At 36.7% G+C, this 20,251-nt stretch overlaps 1 protein-coding gene across 4 annotated transcripts in view; it reads left to right on the top strand.

The window, feature by feature from the left end:
- The window catches only part of LOC121737007 (transcription factor HNF-4 homolog), a 74,235-nt gene that overhangs the window by 46,820 nt on the left and 7,164 nt on the right, over window positions 1–20,251 (top strand). For 2 of the 4 annotated variants that reach the window (XM_042128514.1, XM_042128515.1), the window contains exons 2-4: window positions 12,815–12,998; window positions 16,656–16,750; window positions 18,738–18,865. In XM_042128514.1, coding sequence (XP_041984448.1) covers window positions 12,815–12,998; window positions 16,656–16,750; window positions 18,738–18,865 — 407 coding nt within the window. Of the gene's footprint in view, window positions 1–7,453; window positions 7,899–12,814; window positions 12,999–16,655; window positions 16,751–18,737; window positions 18,866–20,251 lie in introns of those variants that run through there. The other 2 variants (XM_042128513.1, XM_042128512.1) reach the window with 2 other exon arrangements.

Here is a 20,251-nt window from a genome sequence, read left to right as displayed (position 1 = left end):
GTCGGGGTACCTCCAAGTAAACTACAACCTACAACCGCCAAGTCGCTGATTACCTATCCCGATTCAGATCGCTGTGAATTGATCCTTAAACTTGTTATGTGAAATTAAACATCTACATTAGCGGTCCCCCGACACACCTTGACAACAATTATGGACTAAAATATTACTTTACACAAGTTAGGAATTATTTGAACTTAAAGGCAGTAAATATTATTTCATTACTTTTTAAAGTTGTCTTGGCGGGGGTTTTTTTAATTTCTTAATTTAATTTTATTTCATACTTTTTAAACTTGTGTTGGTTATAGTGCAGAATAATTCCTATCAACAGAATCATATTCTCATGATTACTCTATGATTACATCTATCAATGTCCGTTTCGATGAGGCCGTTAATATGAGCCCAAACATGAAACCTCCACTTTGGGTTCATACGAAGCTCGGTTCCTATAGAATCCAGGTGATGCTGCAGCAGCAGCATGTAAATATGAAATATAAGTATTAACTAGGATAATTATACATTTTATTTGAATAAATTGTTAGTAAATCTATATTAAAAATTCTATAACCGAACAATTTTGTTTTTTAATGTTTATTTCCAAAGATATTTAAAAAAAACATGAAAAATAGAGAAGATCCGCTCGAGTGACTACAGTTTTATGCTAAGCTAAAATGAATCTTATTGCGATGCGTATACGCTTGGTCTTTGGTTGTGTGCAAAGTTATCGTTTTGGATTGAGATTAATCCCCGCCTTAAATACTGAGTGTGAAAAAAAATTATCTACTCGGTTTTACTCTATACTCTATGTATTCGAAACATAACAATTTTCTATGTTTTATCCAAAAAAAAAATATATAAATCACTAGGTAACAAAACTTTGAGTACATTGTAGGTGTAAAGTACTATAGGTATTTAGTAGGTATTTACCTATTTAGGTTGTTTAAAAATACATTGTGCAGAATCAGTAACGAAAAAGTTGTAAGGCAGAAAGAAATTAGAATTGACTTGTATTGTATTACTGTTTCAATTCAGTTTTAGTGTTCCGTACCCAAAGGGTGAAAACGGGACCCTATTCATGAGACTTCGATGTCTGTCTATTCGTCTGTCTGTCTCCAGGCTGAATCTCAAGAACCGCTATAGCTAGAGTTCTGAAATTTTCACAGATTGTGTATATCTGTTGCCGCTATAACAACTAAATAAAATTAATATTAAAAGAGTGCTCCCATACAAAAACACAATTTTTGGTCTATGTTTGCTTTATAACAGTACGGAACCCTTCATGCGTTAGTCCGACTCGCACTTGGCCGATTTTTATTAAATTAACATAATATTTTGTTATATTCTAGTTATTGTAAATTTTGTATCGATTAATTTATTTATTTATTATTTATTTATTTATTATTTATTAAAGTTAATTAAAACGGGTTACCCCAATTACAATAATTAACTACAATCTTGACTTAAAATTAAAACTTAAAATTAATTATGACATTGTTACAATACATAAACAAATTAGATTAAATAGTAATAGAAGAAACCCTTTCGTACTTACTTTCACAAAATCCTACACATGCTCTCTTCACATCCAACCACTTATCAACAAACACATCACATTCAGGATTAGCCGACAGAAGGGCGTTGAGCAAGTTTAGTGCTCGGTACAGCGGGGACTCAGCTCTCGCGAGTCGCGACAGTCCGAGATGTCGGCAGTGCGAATAATTTTGGCCGACGGCTAGGACGGTGCTTTAGATAGTTGTCAGGCACAAACAAGCGGCACATTAAGGCATGGAGTTCAGGGCAATCGATTATATTGCGAAGGATTTTTAAGGCAACCAATAGTAGGTCAACGCCTCGTCGGACCTCTAGAGATTGGTAACCTAAGGTACCCAAGAGATAGCCAGTTGGGTACATGTAAGGGTAGTATCCGTACACTTTCTTAACCCTAGAAACATAACCTTCGTCCATCTGATGAATACGCGGTACTAAATACGCCATCTCTTTCTAACGCGTGCGCGTATAAACTTGCCTGTTCTTGTCAACTTAGTGTGCACCGCGCTGTTGCAGGCGACACTGGTGTTCAGCGCGTAAGTATTTTGTTTTTTGATTTATTGAGCATCTGTTCATCGTTTCGATGAATGGTTATGGTTTGTGTTAGTTTTGGTGACGGTTTGAAATATTTGCTTGCAGATTTTTGACATGGAGTCTCGACGTGCACTGAGTGATGACACAATTGCGCGATTATTGTTGGAAGAGGATGACACCAACTCGCTGCCGACTTCTTCGGATGGTGAAAATGAAGACTTTATGGAGGTGGACGACGTGGAAAGCGATCAGCAATATGAACCCTCTGACCAAGAGGACAGTCAGCAAATCCGTCACGGTTCATCACCATCTCACTCACGGGACCACGAGACCGACTCTCAATCACCTCCTGATTTATTGGAAGAGACTTCAGGTACTTCTTCCTGTATCGATGTCGATATGTTCGATCAGATGTGCTCAGTGATGAATTGCAACCGAAAAACTAATCGCTGGCCTATGTGTGTTTTTTACGCAATGCTTAATATATCATGTATCAATGCATACGTGATATATTGTCATAATGCGTCTACCCTAGGACAGAAGATAATGAGTCGTCGAGATTTTATGAAGAAGTTGCATTCCGAACTTGTAGAGCCGTGGCATAAAATGCGACTTGCCGTTCCAACAATGCCGACTCACGTAAAAACTAAAATTCAGGACATATTAGCCCTGAAAAGGGATGATGGCCCATCTACGTACGACCCTCGACCGACTCAAGCACAATATTTGAATAAAAGGAAGGTTTGCGGTCTATGTTCCTATAAGCAGAGACGCATGACTAAATCATATTGCTCTAAGTGTAACACTGCAATTTGTGGTGAACATAAGGCTGAATTCTGTGTGAATTGCGCTGTGAATAATTAGCTTTTGTATGTTTTTAAGTGTAGAGTTATGCCCTAAGTTTATTTTGGCCAAAGAAAAAAAAGCTATATTTTGTTATTTTTTTTTAATTTTAATTTTTACGTACCTTATCAACTACGATCTCCTCAAAACTAGTGCCTTACGTTATTATAATAAAAGTAAATAAAGATTTCCTTTTTTTTTAATTATTATGTTTTAATTATAAATAAGACCCTTGTCCCTAAAAAATTATGTAGTAAACAGTTTTAAATTATAACGTTTTAAGTAAAAATTTCATACTTTAAAAATGTTCATCAATATGATGAATGGTTATGTTTAAAGGGAGCATTAAGAAGGTTATGTCTCTAGGGTTAAATAAAAATCTGAGAAACGCCTTTTGGATTTTTTCCAGCATCAGAATTGATGTAGCTGTGTAGGGAGCCCAGACACACGCATTTGTTTCTAGCTTGCTGCGTACTAGTGCGTTGTATAGCAATTTTATAACGGCGGGATTTTTAAAGTCCTTAACGTTGCGGAGTACAAAACCTAGACGTTTGAAACTGTCCTGAGCCGTCGCATATATGTGGTCCCTAAACGTAAGAGTTTTGTCAAAGTACACCCCTAAGTCCTTGATACTATGGACACGGGAAATAATATGACCATCCATAGAATAATTAAAGATGATCGGGTGTAGCTTCCGCCCATAAGTCATTACGCTACACTTATTCATATTAAACAAAAGGTTGTTGGAAATACTCCAGTATTGTACAGCATCCAAGTCTTTTTGCAGCAGAAGACAGTCATAAAGAGATTTTATAATCATAATAATCTTGAGGTCGTCGGCATACAGTAAACACTTAGCAAACTTAAGAATGGTTGTAAGATCGTTAATAAATATAAGAAATAAGAGTGGGCCCAACACTGACCCTTGGCTAACACCAGAGCGTGTATGATAAGGGGCACTCTCAAAACATCCATACCTCACAAATTGTTTCCGATCACGAAGATAATCTGCGAAAAAACGAACAAGACTAGGAGAGAACCCAAGAGCGCTCAACTTTTTGAGGAGGACATCATTATCGACTCTATCAAAGGCTTTGCAGAAATCAAAGTATAGAACGTCCACTTGATAGCCTGCGTCAAGAGCCTTAGAAATTATGTCAACGTGAGCTAGAAGATTCGTACTGACAGAGCGACCAGGACGGAAACCATGCTGGTTGTCAGAAAGAATTCCACGGATCTGTTTCATTAATATATTATGAAGTACAAGCTCAAAAACTTTGGCAACAGAAGGCAATACAGCTATAGGTCTGTGGTTTTCTACAGACAGTCGATCGCTCGTTTTGGGAATAGGTATGACCCTCGATAATTTCCATTGTTCAGGATATATTCCGGCTTTGAGTGATGTGTTGAACAGGTGACATAACGGAACGGTAAATATGTCTTTGCACGCTTTTAGGACATATGGGGGTACACTATCAGTGCCTATCGAGCTGTGTGCTTTTAGCTTGTCGATAGCCTTTTCTACGTCACCATAGATTAAAGACGGAAGAATTATATTAGTTCCCACTGTATTTACAGACTCCAAATTGGGATCTAGTTTAGGTACATCAGGGAGAAAAACGCTAGAGAAGTATCGAGCAAATGCTTCTGCACTTTTAGTTCCAGAATAGAAAGAACCGTTAAATGATACAGTTGGTTCAAACCCACCCTTAGATTTTAAATTGGAAATGTGCTGCCAAAATTGCTTTGGATATTTGAACAATCTGCTTTCGATGGCAGAGCAATGGGAGCTATACTCGGCCTTTACTTTCATTTTCAGTTCCGAACGCAGGTTCTTAAATTGAGTGTAGATTAGCTCAGAACGAGTACGTTTCCATTTATTATGCAGTCGTTTCTTTTGTTTTAGACCACTAAGTATATCTGCAGTGAACCAGACAGGATACCGCCTGTTGCCCGAGGATTGTCTTTTTTTCATGGGAACAGAAGTGTCGAAAGCGTTATACAAGATGTTATAAAATGTATCGGTAGCAGAATGGGTATCAGTATTATCTAGAACATTGTGCCAAGGGGCAGTTTTCAGAGTATGGTATAATTGCACAAAATCAGCTCTGGTAAAATTATAATCATGCCGCTTGTTGACGTTACTAGGTTCCATAGCCTCAGTGGGCTTACACGACACGATGAAGACAGTAACGTCAAGAGGAGGATGATATAGGTCAATCGGGACCAGTTCCATTCCCGGTACATAGTCACAACTAGCGACAGCGCCCTTCCGCGTCAAAACAACATCCAACTTACTCCCATGCATATTCATCACATCATTTACATCATACATATTACAATAACTTAAGAAATAACAATAATAATTTTTTATGGTAACAGATGCACTATTCATATTAAGGTCTCCCAAAATTATGAAATGTCCCTTCAAGTTAGAAATTATTTCTTCGACCTTGTAGAACCATGACATATACTCATCATCTGCTGCAGTTGGCTTGAGGTAAACAACGCAGACGTAAATTAAGGAGCCCAGATAGGAGAAAGAGGCCCATAAATCCTCCCCATGATCAGTTTCGAGTTGACGACATCGGTTCAATGATATGCCTGGGCGAGATGCAAGCAAAACTCCGCCTCCAAAAGATAATCTATCTCTGCGTAATATGCTCCAGTTGCCTGCAGAGATTTCATTATCATCAATCGAAGATATTAAGTAATTAACAATTAGTTAATTTCTTCTATTTAACAATAACAATAATATTTTGTTGTAGGTACATATTTTGTAATAGATTGTTACTTATTACTTATTATTATTAGTAATTATAACCAACTCTACATATTCAGTTTGTTAAAAAAACATGCAAATGAAATAAGTGAGAGAATTGACAAACACGAAACGTAAAATAATAACTTAAATATAGGGGAGAAAGGGCAACATTGTATCGTAATTCGTAACTTCTTGCTAATACCGTAATGTCACTTACGATGTTTGGTGGTGAGCTTTTAAACACAAATAGTCACAAAAGCAAAGAAGTTGGACTTCGATCGTGATATTGCAATTTGTGCGTGTAATACATCAAATATGTCAAAACAGGAAATCATCGGTACAGATGTTCCGAGAAAATATTTATAGTATGTTGGAAATTACGAGTGAATTACTGCTTAATTATGTCTTTAATCTTTATACTTACTGAAATAATATATCTTATAGGTACTTGGTATGAGAAAATCTGATGACATCAAAATCCGGTGAACAAAATGACAAAACTGTAGTTTTAATGCCATAAAGGTAGGGTTGCCATCACCCAAATTCAAGGGAATTTGCCGCCGGTCAGGCACGGAAAAATTCCCGGACATTTGGCCGAAATGTGGTTATTTCTCCGGACACCTCTTAAACAGTATTTACGTTAACGTCTTGCCAATTTTTTCTTTTCCAACTAGAATTTGTAAAAATCTGACTAACTCAAGTCCGCGCAAGAAACCGTGTTAGCGAGTTTTTATCTTTCATTTATTGCCGCATGACTTAAAAGTTAAATTCTCTCATCAAAAGTGTCTGGATTTCAACCGGACACTTTTCAAAAACCCGGCCGGACGCACCCCAGACGCCCTTCAAACTAGGACAAATCCGGGGAAATCCGGACGGATGGTAACCCTACATAAAAGGAATATTACGCAGAAAGCGCTACTAAAATCCGACATGTTGCAACTTGCAAAATATGTCATAATATTATCAGTATATTGACAAAAATTTGTCAAACGTCGAACTTTTTTTTACTGTCTATGCTGGCATGCTGGCGCTGCCTTTAGCGGGAAAATGATTGCAGTATGTCTGTCCTATTTGTTTATTAATGATATATTTTTTCTTGCAAAATAGTTCAGCATCAGCTATTTTGTTTATTGCATAATTAACACTGTAGGTGAATTGTGTACTACTTATTACATAAATTTACCAGATCTCTGCAATTTAGAAAAATAAAAATGCACCAACTTGCTTATATATACTTACACTAGTTACATTTTTTAATGTTATTGTAGCACTGAAGATAAGAAGATACATTATATGGGATAATGAAGAGCTTGGCTCTTAGGTAGCTAGCTCTATCACTGTTTCCATATCCATACTTTAATATTATAAATGCGAAAGTCTGACTGTCTTTTACCTCTACAGTAAACTGCTGAAAAGATTTCGATTAAATTTGGTATGGACATACTTTAAGACCCGGAAAGGAACATGTGATACTTTTTATCCCAGAGCAACAGAGCTGTGGATATCAACAAATAGTACATACGTACATTTCGTTACGTTGGATTTTTGTGCCGTTCCTCGCAGATTCACCGATTTGTTCCATTCTATGCATTTCACCCATATCTAGCGAAATTATCAAATACTGCGCCTACATGGCAAAGGGACAAAGACAATTACTCACTTTGTTTTCATTACGTTCTGAAACTATCTGTCGCTTAGCACCCGGCGACATCCGCCGCATTTCCGATAAAATGTGACTCAGTAAACGATCGCGCGACCGCAGGCGCTGAGAGTGCAGATTTAAATCGTAACCGCCATTAGATTGTTTAGTCAACTTTTTGACGCCGGCCGCACAAGTCGCGCCGTATCTCCCCGATAGCGCTGAGTCAATATTTTCGTCGATAGTGCATCCCGGATTTGGTGGAATTACGCATTTTGTGATAGCTCGCGTAGTTACAGTGGTGAAGCGACGTCTGCGATTACAAAATGGATCACCTGGGCGAGTGAATCGATTGTTTATCGCGGTTTATCAACAAAACCTCAAACGATAACCGGAGCCAGTGTTAGCCACGTTCTCGAACAGACATGCCAATATTGGGCACCGAGATGTCCCAGGATATGTGCTACAGATACCCGCAGACTGACTATAATATGCCGGGGCAGTTCTTGTGGGACAAACAGATGTATACGCTGCCGGCGCCCCGACCGGCGGACTTGTCTCCTTACAACACAGGTATACCTTTTACGGCAGCTTTCAGAGACACTTAGAAATTACTTTAGCTTACTTGACTTTAGTTTAATGAAGAGTTTGCCTGTTTAATATAGATTTAGTTTAATAAAGAGTTTGATTGTTGACTGAAAATATATAGAGTTCATGTCAAACTCTTCATTAAATTAAAGTTGAGTACCTAAGTACTAAATCTCGTGATTTGGTGCAATTATTTTTGACGTAAATATAATAATTTAGTGCGTTTTGTTCCACGTGGAATATTTTGCAGATAATAGCGATTAGCGACCCATCACCTCGGTTATGACTTATGATTTATCTTATATCTTTAAACGAGCAATTCTTGTATATATATATTAATTGGAATCTCGGAATCGGCTCCAACGATTTTCATGAAATTTAGTATATAGGGGGTTTCGGGGGTGATAAATCGATCTAGGTAGGGAATCATTTTTAGAAAATGTTATTTAATCGAATACCGAGCAAAGCTCGGTCAAATAGCTAGTGAATTATGATACAAACATAATTGCATACATTGTTGTTTACAAGTTTTTGCTTAAATGCATATCTGCATTGCACAATTCATAAAGCATAGCTGGCGTCGATAGTTTAATATGAAATGTACTTGATTTTGTCCGCAACTTTATTACGAAAATTTGCGTAAATATCCAAGCTAATAAGTTTGGATTTGGTTCTTAGGTCAGATCCATCAAATTAAGACAAATGAAAACTAATTAATAGGAGGCTAATCCTAAAACATATTCTGGGATGCCTAAATTATCCTGTCCATTGCGGTTCAATTGTTTTCCAAGAATCGCTTATATTTTGATAGCGAATCAATAATCAAAGCGAGACGGATTACAAAACTTTTAACTTTTGCACCTAAAGTCTGAATTTCTGATACACGTGTCCAAACATAAGTACTAAGAACATAGGTGTAACAGCAAAATTGATGTTTTTACATGTTCGGTTAAGTTTTATACACAAAATGGAAATTGTATGATATGCAAGTCGCAACTCTGCCGAATGCACGCTAAATGGTCTATAGTCAAATAGTCTATACCCATTGAGACACGACTCAACTCTAGCTAGAGTTTCCAGGCGGTAAGCTCGATATAGTCAGGCTTTTCGATGCATCCAGCCAAGTTAATGGGATACCGCCTTTCAAAAACTGCCCATCTATTTCAATTTTCATATTATCTAATTCATACTACCTTTAGCAGATTTCTCAGTATGTAAGGTCGAGATTCAACCCCTATATTCCTATACTAAGAACTTAAGAAATGCTAAATTTTTAGTAGTAGAGTGTCCCTTTTATACAAACTAGAGATCGCCCAATGGTCGAAATTCGACCTTAGTTTCAACGACATTAAGACCTATATTTTGTAAAAAATATTGACTTCATCATATTTTTTTCAACTCTTGTCTCTGGGACTCAGCTGCTCTCAGACTGGCCGTGTAAGCATTGTCTAATAGTACCGTATCTAAGATTCAATAAAAAAAAAACTAAAATCCATTTTCAATTTATCAACTTGTTGTCAACAAACTTCAACCATAAATAGAAGAGTATAATTCGTATGTAAAGGCTTGTCACTCAAAAATCTGTCATCTTTCCTAGTGTGTGTGTTGTAGTGTGCGTAATGTTTTATTTGTTAAAAAAATGTGTGATAAAATCATAATTTCAAAATAATATTAGCTCGACGCACTCCTTCACCCTACAAACTAGGTATAACTGTGCAAAATTTCATTCACCTACGTTTCCCCATTTTTCGTCAAAAGGGATACAAAGTTTTTCTCTCGCGTATTAATTATATAGGTGACGGCCTAAGCTGACTGCAGGTATTAAGTTTGAGGCTGACTATTAAGTTTGATATCCTGGAAATTCTATATACTCTATAATGTACGAGCTCCATAGCTCCGTTCTCCAAGCAGGCTTCCACACAACTTAGCTCCAGCTTAGCGCTATTAAAGCAGTGCATCCTAGATTACATCCAATGAAAACCCTTACGTAACTAACTTAAGGACACAAATTCAAGGTCATTATATTTGCATAGAGTTAGATACATATCCAATTATTATCCATACAACTAATTATGTGGCAATTTAAAAACACATCCGACAAGTCAATTATTTCTGCAAAATATATCTAGATATTTTTAGCTATTCATCCAACCAGAACTCGTAGCCAATCAAAAGCTTGAACCAACCATCTTGATAATTTTTTTTCTTAGATTGCAATCATAGGGGCGTGCATAATTTTGCTGGCTGTAGTGGGGAGGTTAAGGCCGTTACTTCGCTGTAAAAACTGTGCAAAGCGCGACATGATGGCTTTCGGAATTGACCATCGCAACTGTGAGAGACTCGCGGAAAACAGAACAGATTGGCGCAAACGGATAATGGAGGTTAGCAAATTTTGCGATGATACCTGAGGGCCTAGACAAGCGGCAAGCGATTATCGTAAACGCCAACGCAACGCCACAAAATGTATGGGATTTGACATTAGTATTCGCTAGAAAAGCGATGACTTACGTCAAATCGCATACATTTTGTTAGCGTTTACGATAGTCGCTTGCCACTTGTCTACTAGGGCTGGTTCTACGCTCTCAAAGACAAAAAACACAAAAGTCAAAGTCAGTGTTCTGTACCATCAACCTCTAATTTCTCCTGTCGTTACTGTGGTCGTCTATGTCGCTCACGTATCGGCTTGCACAGCCATGAAAAGAGCTGGGACACAGACCAATACGCCGTAAATCGTCTGACACAGACGTAAAGGCCAATGAGTGGGGAGGTAGAAGAAACGTCTCTACAGCTGTTACTTGTTATCAAAGTCTTTATGCCCAAGGCGTAAAGAATACTTTAGTGATTAGTCAATACTCCGAAGTAAAATAGACTAACCCAGGGGTTCCCAAACTGTGCGCCGTGGACAGGCAAGAGGGGCGCCTAGGGCAGCGTCCTAGGGAGGGCGGCAGCGTCCTAGGATGGCGGCAGAGTTCGTACATAGGGGCGGCAAAATTAAAGTGGTCTATACTCATAAAATTTCAAATAAAATACTACTTTATGACATCGACTATAGTCTATGTCATAAAGTGGCATTTTAATTGAATTGAAGTTTTGTAAAGATCGAAACGGCACCTTCAGTTTATCTATATTTTCGTATTTCTACTGTGGTCATGCTAGGGCTACTGGGGTCTGGGGGTTAAAAATTTTTATTGACTATATTTTTTAAAACACGAGTCCACTAGTCTGCGGCGAATTAAATATCGAAAACCTTCATGCCATTTAAAAGATGTCAGCACTATAAAGTTTACTATTATTAAAATTATTAATCAGCAATCATTCACGATAATTTTAATGTGATAAAACTAATGCGACTAAATTTATTACTTACATTAATAGGTACATACATAGTTATCTATTGTATCTTTATTTACATAATTCGTTTTTGCAATTTAGGTTGTACTATCTTACGAACTAGACTTGTACTAGTTTTGATAGTCGTATTGTTAATAGCGTGTAATATCTGAGTTACTTATTTTAATAAATTCAAATTTTTTATCATTTCCTGAGTGTCCTCTATCCAAATATACCACTTTTATCGTGCTCGGAAATTTTCAAAAAAAAATCAAGATGGCGGCGGCTAGATATGCCTAATGCCACAAAGGTTCGTACTTTTGAGTCGTAACTCGTAAGTGTATCTGACGCGCCGGCGCCACTACGTTTTTGCCCACTCTCCCCAATTAAACTTGCAGCGCCAATGATAAGGGTGAAAAACGGTTTCCTTAAGGCCAAGTTCTAAGTACTAGAAATATGCATTTGTTCAATGAAATTGAATATAGGTCAAGTAGCCTATTAAATTACCCTCAGGGGAGCGAACTGCGAAGTGTTCTATGGCCAGAAATTATCATTCGCATTTCTCTATCGGTAACTAAGCCGGTATTGATTATTACTATCGGTGTAATGACTGATAAGCTGACATATCCGGGTACTGAGCTGCAGAAATAATGTTGATAGTGATGATTTCTAAGTCCTTGAATACGTAAATAATAATAACCATATTCTGGTAGGTTATGATCATAAATCATAATACGTTAATTTGTAAGGTATAGGTACTTTAATTCTAAAGCTATTGTTTTGTTTTGTAATGTAATAAATAATAATAATTCATAATACTTTTGATACAAGAAGTTTTTTCGCGGTGACTGAGAATCAACTTTGTTTCTACATCTGGTGCAATTTTGTAGCTTAGATAAAAAAAATTAAATAAGTATATATTTTTTATTAAAAGATGATTAGCTGCATTTTTTCTATAGTTTTTCTACAGGTCAAGCCCTTTATAATAATATGTAATCAGTAAGGCCTAATTATGACTGAGATTTTGTTTCTTCCTCTTGCTTTTTGCTTCCTTCTTTTATTCCAGTTTTTGAGAATCCTAACGCAATACTTTTTGGTTTTGGTTTTGATGTATTTTGACTTCTCCCATTCGCGTTACGTTGTCGGCTCTCTTTATGGCGTATCTTACTCTATCGTTAAACATGTCTCACTAACGGCCGTTCCCAATATTTGATCTGTCTCTGGTTTTGCCTTACTAGAGATAGGAATAGCTCACAATTGACATAAATATATGTCTCTAATGTCTAATCTGAGCTATTCCTATCTCTAGTAGGGCAAAACCAGAGATAGATCAAATATTGGGAACGGCCGTTACATGGCATCTCTTTGCAGATAGCGTTTATCATAACTAGTCGTCCTTTCCTAACATCAAATACGGCACGCAATCAAAAGTTATATGTCGTATTAAACTCTATCATTAATCATTATATTATACCTATTCTATATCATGGCGTCCCTTGTCCTACAGTCTATTGTTAAATATAATTCTAATATGGCGGCTCTACAACATTTAACATGGCGTCTCCTTCCAGACAGCGACATGCAGCTGGAGACGAGCAGCAGCGAGGCGTCAGCAGCCAGCTCGACAGCGCTGTCGCAGCACTGTGCGATCTGCGGGGACCGCGCCACCGGCAAACACTATGGCGCCTCCTCCTGCGACGGCTGCAAGGGCTTCTTCAGGAGGAGTGTCCGCAAGAACCATCTGTATACCTGCAGGTAGATATCAGCTATTTATACTGTGGACTATGGTACATGCTTGCTCACAGACGCAAAACGTTCTTACATGCAAGCTGCTTGCTTATAGACGCCGTTAGACGCGGAAAAGTGGCTGAGAGATTTATGCCGTCTCTCACTGGTCAGACAGGGCACAATGCACATGTTCTTTTCACGTTATACTAGCCACTCGACTTTATCGTATAGTTATTAGTGAAGGCTCACGAAATAAAAAAGCTGAATAGGTGAAAACTCAGCGCTGTTTTATTTTGTGAGGTTTTAATTTTTAACCCCCGCCCAGCACTCTGTCCTGCGTAACATGATCGTGTTAAAAATCTGTGAGTTTTCGATACGGAATAAAACCGCGATAACAATACAAATCTATTGTGTCTCGTTTTTTCCACGACCGAGGGACACTCTACTAATATAAAAGTTAAAACTCTACAAAAAAATAAAAGATACGTTAATCGTTATTAAATGATATAGAAAGGATATATATTTTTTTGCAATGAAACATACATATAGTATAGGCCGAATCCCGATAAGCGTGGATAATATTATATCATAACATTTCGATCACCGGCTGAAATAAATAACTAAAATATTATAATACTGGTATTATAAGATTAGGGCGCACTTTTATCGTAATGTTCATTTTGTTAAAAATAATCTGAATTACTTAATACTTTTTGGTGCACTATCGGCAGCAAATATAAAATATAAAAATTACATATCTGTGAGATATGTAATTTTTTTAATATAATATTTATTTTATCAATGCAAAATTAGCGTACATCCAAATGTGACAGTACATATTAGAGGTATTCAAAAAAGCGTGACATAGGGAGGGGTTAAAAATATCTAAATTTTGTGAGACGTACTATGTGGACGGTCCCTTATAATGTAGTGTAAAAAAATCTAGATTCTAGGTGGATCAGGTGAAGTAAAAATCTTTCTTAAATACATTATTAATTATTATCTAAGACTAGATGACACCCGCAACCACAGAAATAAATCTAGATTGATTTATTTCTGTGCCCGCAACTCCGTTGCGCCAAAATCAGTTTATCGCGCGGGAACCGCACATTTTTCCGAGATAAAAAGTGTCCTGTGTCCTTTCTAGGGACTCAAAGTATCTCCGTACCTTTCAGCGAAATCGGCTCAACGGTTTGGGCGTGAAGAGGTAACAGACAGACAGACACTCTCGCATTTATAATATTACCTAGTATGGAATCTTTTTGAATGAACAAAGTAACGGTGACCTCCAAAGCCAATCTATAGTAATATTATCATTGGGAAGAGTTTGTTTGTTTGTTTGAACGCGCTAATCTCAGGAACTACTGGTCCGATTTGAAAAATTATTTCAGTGTTAGATAGCCCATTTATCGAGGAAGGCTATAGGCTATATTTTATCACGCTAATACTAATAGGAGCGAAGAAATAGAGGAAAGTGTGGAAAAAACGGGGGGAAATTATTTTAAATGGCTTATTTGAACGCGCTAATCTCAGGAACTACTGGCCCGATTTGAAAAATTCTGTCAGTGTTAAATAGCATAATTATCGAGGAAGGCTATAGGTTATAGCTAAAACTAATGGGAGCGAAGAAATTGAGAAAAATGTGGAAAAATCGGGGAAATTATTAAACGTTTTTTGTCCCGGAAAATGTGCGGTTCCTACACAATATACTTTTCTGATTTGCGCGTAAATGAGTAAATCGATGTAAGCGAACAACTATTATAAACTAAAGTCCACGCGGACGAAGTTGCGATCAACAGCTAGTAGTTAATATACATATTGTAATATTTCAGCTGTCCCAAATTATAAGCTCCTTATAGTGGCACTTTTTACACACTTTTGATAATAATTTCTAATATTGATAATGATGATAACCGAGTGATAATATTATCTAATAGATAACTCGGTCCCCTGATGATAATACGAGTATGTAAAAAATTATCGCCCATTAGTGCAGTTGCACTGATAAAAATGTGTATTTATCAACAGCAGTGAAAGTTAAAGCAAACGTTGTAAATGACACTATTGTTTTAATCAAACGTTAAAGAAATCAGTCTTAAAATTTACTATACTTAGGGTGGGTTGCACCAGCTTACTTTAACACGTTCAGTGCCACCGCCCGGAGAGTTCACGTAAAGGGGTACGAAGATTTTTATATGGAGCCTGGCCGACCTACTGTCCGCCATTGTGTTTTTCCGCGTTTTGTTTGCATTGATGTTAGCTATCCATTTTGAAAAAAATATTCGTGAACGCGAAAAAACACAATAGCGGACAGACAGGTCGGCCAAAATCTTCATACCCCTTTGATTCCAGTGCCGACGATTCGCCTGGCGAGTCCGTCGTACAATGTAGGCGGCATCCGAGAAGACATCATGAAAATCGTAGTGACAATGAACGTGTTAACTATAACAGTGACTTTAACTATAACTTTAACTACAATGCAAAATGTCAAATCTTTGGTTAAAGTGGACGCCATATTTAACGATAACCTTGAGCTCGACAAGGCTTTAAATGAACATGACGAAAAAAGGAACTAACGCTGTCAGCATAAAAAACGCCATTTTTGACAGTTCTCCTTTACCAGCAGCGCCCCCGCCCACGTTCATTTAAAGCCTTGTCGGACCAGCTGTCATCTGTCAAATTCTATGGTCAAAGTTAAGGTTAAAGTTAAAGTAAGCCTTAACTATTATAACCATAACTTTGACCATAACTGTAACTATAATCACGCCTCTAGTGCACTGTGCAACCCACCCTTACTTAATTTAATAGGATATAGGTATTATGTTTTATATTATACTTAAATAGATCTTTTTTCTCCTATTTTGTTGCAGCTGTATAGTTAGTTTAGTTACATATTCATACTAACCATTAGTATATTACACAACAATCCTATCATAATGTTATAACATTATCGCATTAATTAATGGCATTTCTCGTTGTGGCCCCAGCATTAGAGTACGCATGGAGTACGTAGTACCATAGACCGAATTATGTGCACGGTACAACGTGTTACGTGACGTCATAAGACATCAAATTTATAACACCCCTCTTTTTTGTCGGGGGTTAAAAATAAAAAAAGCAAAAATTACTAAGTGAATTGAGTCAAGAAAGTTGCTTATACTTACCTTTTTTTAATTTTTAATTTATTGTAAAAAGTTATATATAAAGTTAAACATATTTGTAGTCAAAATAATTTGCAACAAATTATAAATTTACAATTTTTTTGTAAGGCGTATAGTTTCCGAGGTATCGCGAAAATAGTGTTGTCACCCCTTTTTTCAAGTTGGTGACCGGGAGACAAGAGTGGCAACCCCACAAACTTGAGGTTAAGCTTCTATTGACCTATTACATGTCCCAAAAATAAAATTGTCTCCTCTAATAACTGCAAAGCTCATGTAATATTTCAATGGACTACTCTGCTTATGCTGCAGCTCGGGCTAGCTTGAAAACATATTCCAAGCATCGAAATTGTTTACGCCTTTCAAACACAACTTGTTTACATCTTTGTATTATTTTTAAAGCCGCAAAAATATTATTCATTATTGTGTTTATTAATATTTTTAAAAACACTAAAACAAATAGGAAAATAATATTTAACATGCATAATTTGTTACAAGAAAATAACATACAACTTTTCTGTTTCAGGTTTAGTAGAAATTGTATAGTGGACAAAGACAAACGGAATCAGTGCAGATACTGCAGGCTGAGGAAGTGTTTCAAAGCGGGCATGAAGAAAGAAGGTATACTCGTTTTTAGTACTAATTTAATTAATTATATCTCACTGGATAACGCCCATGGGCGTACCGAGGGGAGGGCAGGGGGGGGGGGCAGCTGCCCTCCCCTGGATCATGTTGACGTCCCTACTAAGTATATTGTATAGTACTTTCATCTATAAAAATTAAAAATAATAAAATAAATTTTGCCATTTGTTTGCAATACAATATTTTTACAACAAAAAATTATTAATTTTTTATTCTTTATAAACACCTAGCTTATAAAAAATCTGATTTGCCCCCCCTGGCCCAGAATCTGCGTAATTTGCCCCCCCCTGGCCCAGAACCTGAGTAATTTGCCCCCCCCCCCCCCCCCCCCCCCTGGCCCAGAACCTGGGTACGCCCATGATAACGCCCGTAACTTCGTTGCGCCAATATTCGCATATCATGCGAGAACCGTTCATTTTTTAGGGATAGAAAGTTTCTATGCCCTTTCTCGGGACTAGGGAATCCTATAAATACAATATCAGTTTGGGCGTCAAGAGGTATGTTATTGTATTAGTATGGATTTTCTTTGAGTGTTGTGAACATAATAGTCACGTCAGGAGTAATATACAGGGTGCAATTAAACCTTCTTGCTAAATTTTGACATATTGATCCTTGTTAAATATAAAAATACGTGGTATTTTTTCTTTTATAATCACTCAGTACTAAAATGTTGAGAAATAGCTTCCGAAAGTTGTCCTAAAAAACACTACAATTAATGGACACGACGCGTCGCCCGCGCGTGATGATGTGCCCCCGCGCGCGCGCCTCTCCCCGCGTCACCCCCGCTCATTCTCCCGCGCCGCGAGTGATCGTTCTGCAACAATTTTAAATGAGATAAAATATTATGTAAGTAATTGAAAAAATTTACACCCAATTTTTTTTGGTTATAAGGACTCTCCTAATGATACCTAAGCCCTGGAAAAAATTTGGCAGGAAGGTTTAATTCTACCCACTTCCCAAAAAGAAGAGAATGAAGTGCTATATTCGGCTGTGTATTTTAATAATATTATACTTAGCTATAGCTAAGTATAATATAAAAAACTTACAAAATACAATGTGTTTTTCTTTCATTTAATTAAAAGTTACCACTCACCAGTCACCACATACCCTTATAAGTTATAACTTGCCGGAACTTTTCTAGTGTACCCAAGATAAGAGTGTAATTAAAGCATATTAATTATATTTATCGAACCTGATCATTAAGAATGTTTACTGGGCAATATGTTTACTCTGTCGTTGCAATTATCAAGGGCACATTTAGAAAATAACTAATTATAACTGTCTCCGTTATCTACTCTTAGGGTCGCGGAATGTCATGTTTATATCTATTTTGTATTTTCCTCAAGTTCCACAGAAAGAGAAAATGTGGTCCTTGATTTGTGTGCAAAAAAAAACTAAAGACAAGCCACACCACAAAAACTGTAGACTGATCTCAAACTATTTAACAGTAGTTTATGTTTTTATAAGCGTTGTTGATTTGTTGATATTAGCGCAAATAAACTCCTATAAATAAAGACACCTCAGAAATTAAGCATTAGATAGTGTTTAAAAACATACAAAACGATGTACTTATATAGGTATTTATTTATTTGTCAAGACTTTACTGTTCTGACCAACAAACAAAAACTATTTTGGCAAAAACATAAAAACTATCTCGACTAACCGTCGTTACTATGTAAAATATGCTCTACTTGCAGTATAAATAAATACAAATGTTCTATTGTATGTATATCAACTTTGTAATGCTATGTTAAAATATGAGTAATAATTAATAATACATAATAGCTAACAAAATATTAAAATATATTTCTGTCACCGTGTTAAATACAGAATTCATTCTAAATAGTTCTAATAAAATGTTTAAGCTTATAAAAAGAAAAAAGATACTATGCCACTGTTATTGAAATAAAAAAAAACTATTTTTTTTCTCTATAACCTCTATAAATATTGTCCATCTCTTTTCCAGCTGTACAGAACGAGCGGGACAGAATAAACTGCAGGCGGCCGTCGTACGAGGAGCCCACACAGGCAAACGGCCTGTCCGTAGTGTCGCTTCTGAACGCCGAACTGCTCAGCAGGAAGGTCATAGATGAAGTAAGTGACAGAACTATTAAGGCGAACCGCACTATGACACGATGACAAGATGGAGAACACATTTTTAGTTAACTAAAAATGTGTTCTCCATCTTGTCACAAAGTCAAGACAAAATTTCGTTTTTTTAAAAGGTGAAACCGTATTAGGCGATACTACGCTGCAGCCGAGCGACGCGTCACTTCATGTTCCATAGTACTGTTTTGTGTCGCGTAGCGTCGTTGACTCGTAGTGCGGCTTGCTTCATACGATTTAATAGAGAGAACATTTGGCTATGGCCTGTGAAGTGTTGCGTCGCTTTGCTGCAGCATACTTTCGCCTAATACCTTAAAAAAACGAAGTCTTGTCTTGAGTTTGTGGCAGGATGGAGAACACATTTTTATTTAATAGCAATCTTTTATTTTATTCCCTTGGGTGCTACCTTAACTCTAGTAAAGAATAATTATCGCCTCGTAAAGCACCTAGAAAGTGCATTGAACTAACCCTACTTGTCTCTTTCTTACACGATGGTATTGCTCTTTTACGTACATGTGGAAACAAGATAGCAATATATTCGTGCCCGAGTGAAAGAGACAAGTAGCGATAGCCCATTGAACTATTATCGTATAGAAACGACACAGCGAACTTGTTTTTTGCGCTATGAGTTGAAGCTGACTGGCATCAACTAAAAATGTCAGTTCATGTAAAAGTGTCACCTCTGTCACGGTGATTATCGTATTCTATTTCTATTACTAGTAGTTGGGGCATAGATTTTGTTCGCGCTGTCTTTTCTATACGTAGTAATAATAGTTCAATGCGATAGCCATACATACTTACTAATATGCTTTAGATATCTATATATATATATATATATATTATTAATACGCAAGCGAAAAACTTTGTATCCCTTTTGACGGAAACTGCGGAAACGTATGTGAATGAAATTTTGCACAGTTATAGTTTATATGGTGAAGGAGTGCATCGAGCTAATATTATTTTGAAATTATGCTTTTATCACACATTTTTTTAACAAATAAGACATTACACACACTACAATACGCACACTCAAGAAGATGACAGATTTTTGAGTGACAAACCTATACATACGAATGATACTCTTTTATTTATGTTTGAAGTCTGTTGACAACAAGTTGACAAATTGAAAATGGATTATAGTTTTTTTTTATTGAATCTTAGATACTTTTAGACAATGCTTTCACGGCCAGTCTGAGATCAGCTGAGTCCCAGAGACAAGAGTTGAAAAAAATATTTTTTTACAAAATATAGGTAGTAGTCCTAATGTCGTTGAAACTAAGGTCGAATTTCGACCATTGGGCGATCTCTAGTTCATATTATATGACAATCCATACTAATATTATAAGTGTATCTGTTACCTGTTTGCGCTAAACT

This window comes from Aricia agestis, chromosome 20 (assembly GCF_905147365.1).
Source record: "Aricia agestis chromosome 20, ilAriAges1.1, whole genome shotgun sequence".
Lineage (NCBI taxonomy): Eukaryota > Metazoa > Arthropoda > Insecta > Lepidoptera > Lycaenidae > Aricia > Aricia agestis.
This window is presented reverse-complemented; position numbering and strand designations above follow the sequence as displayed.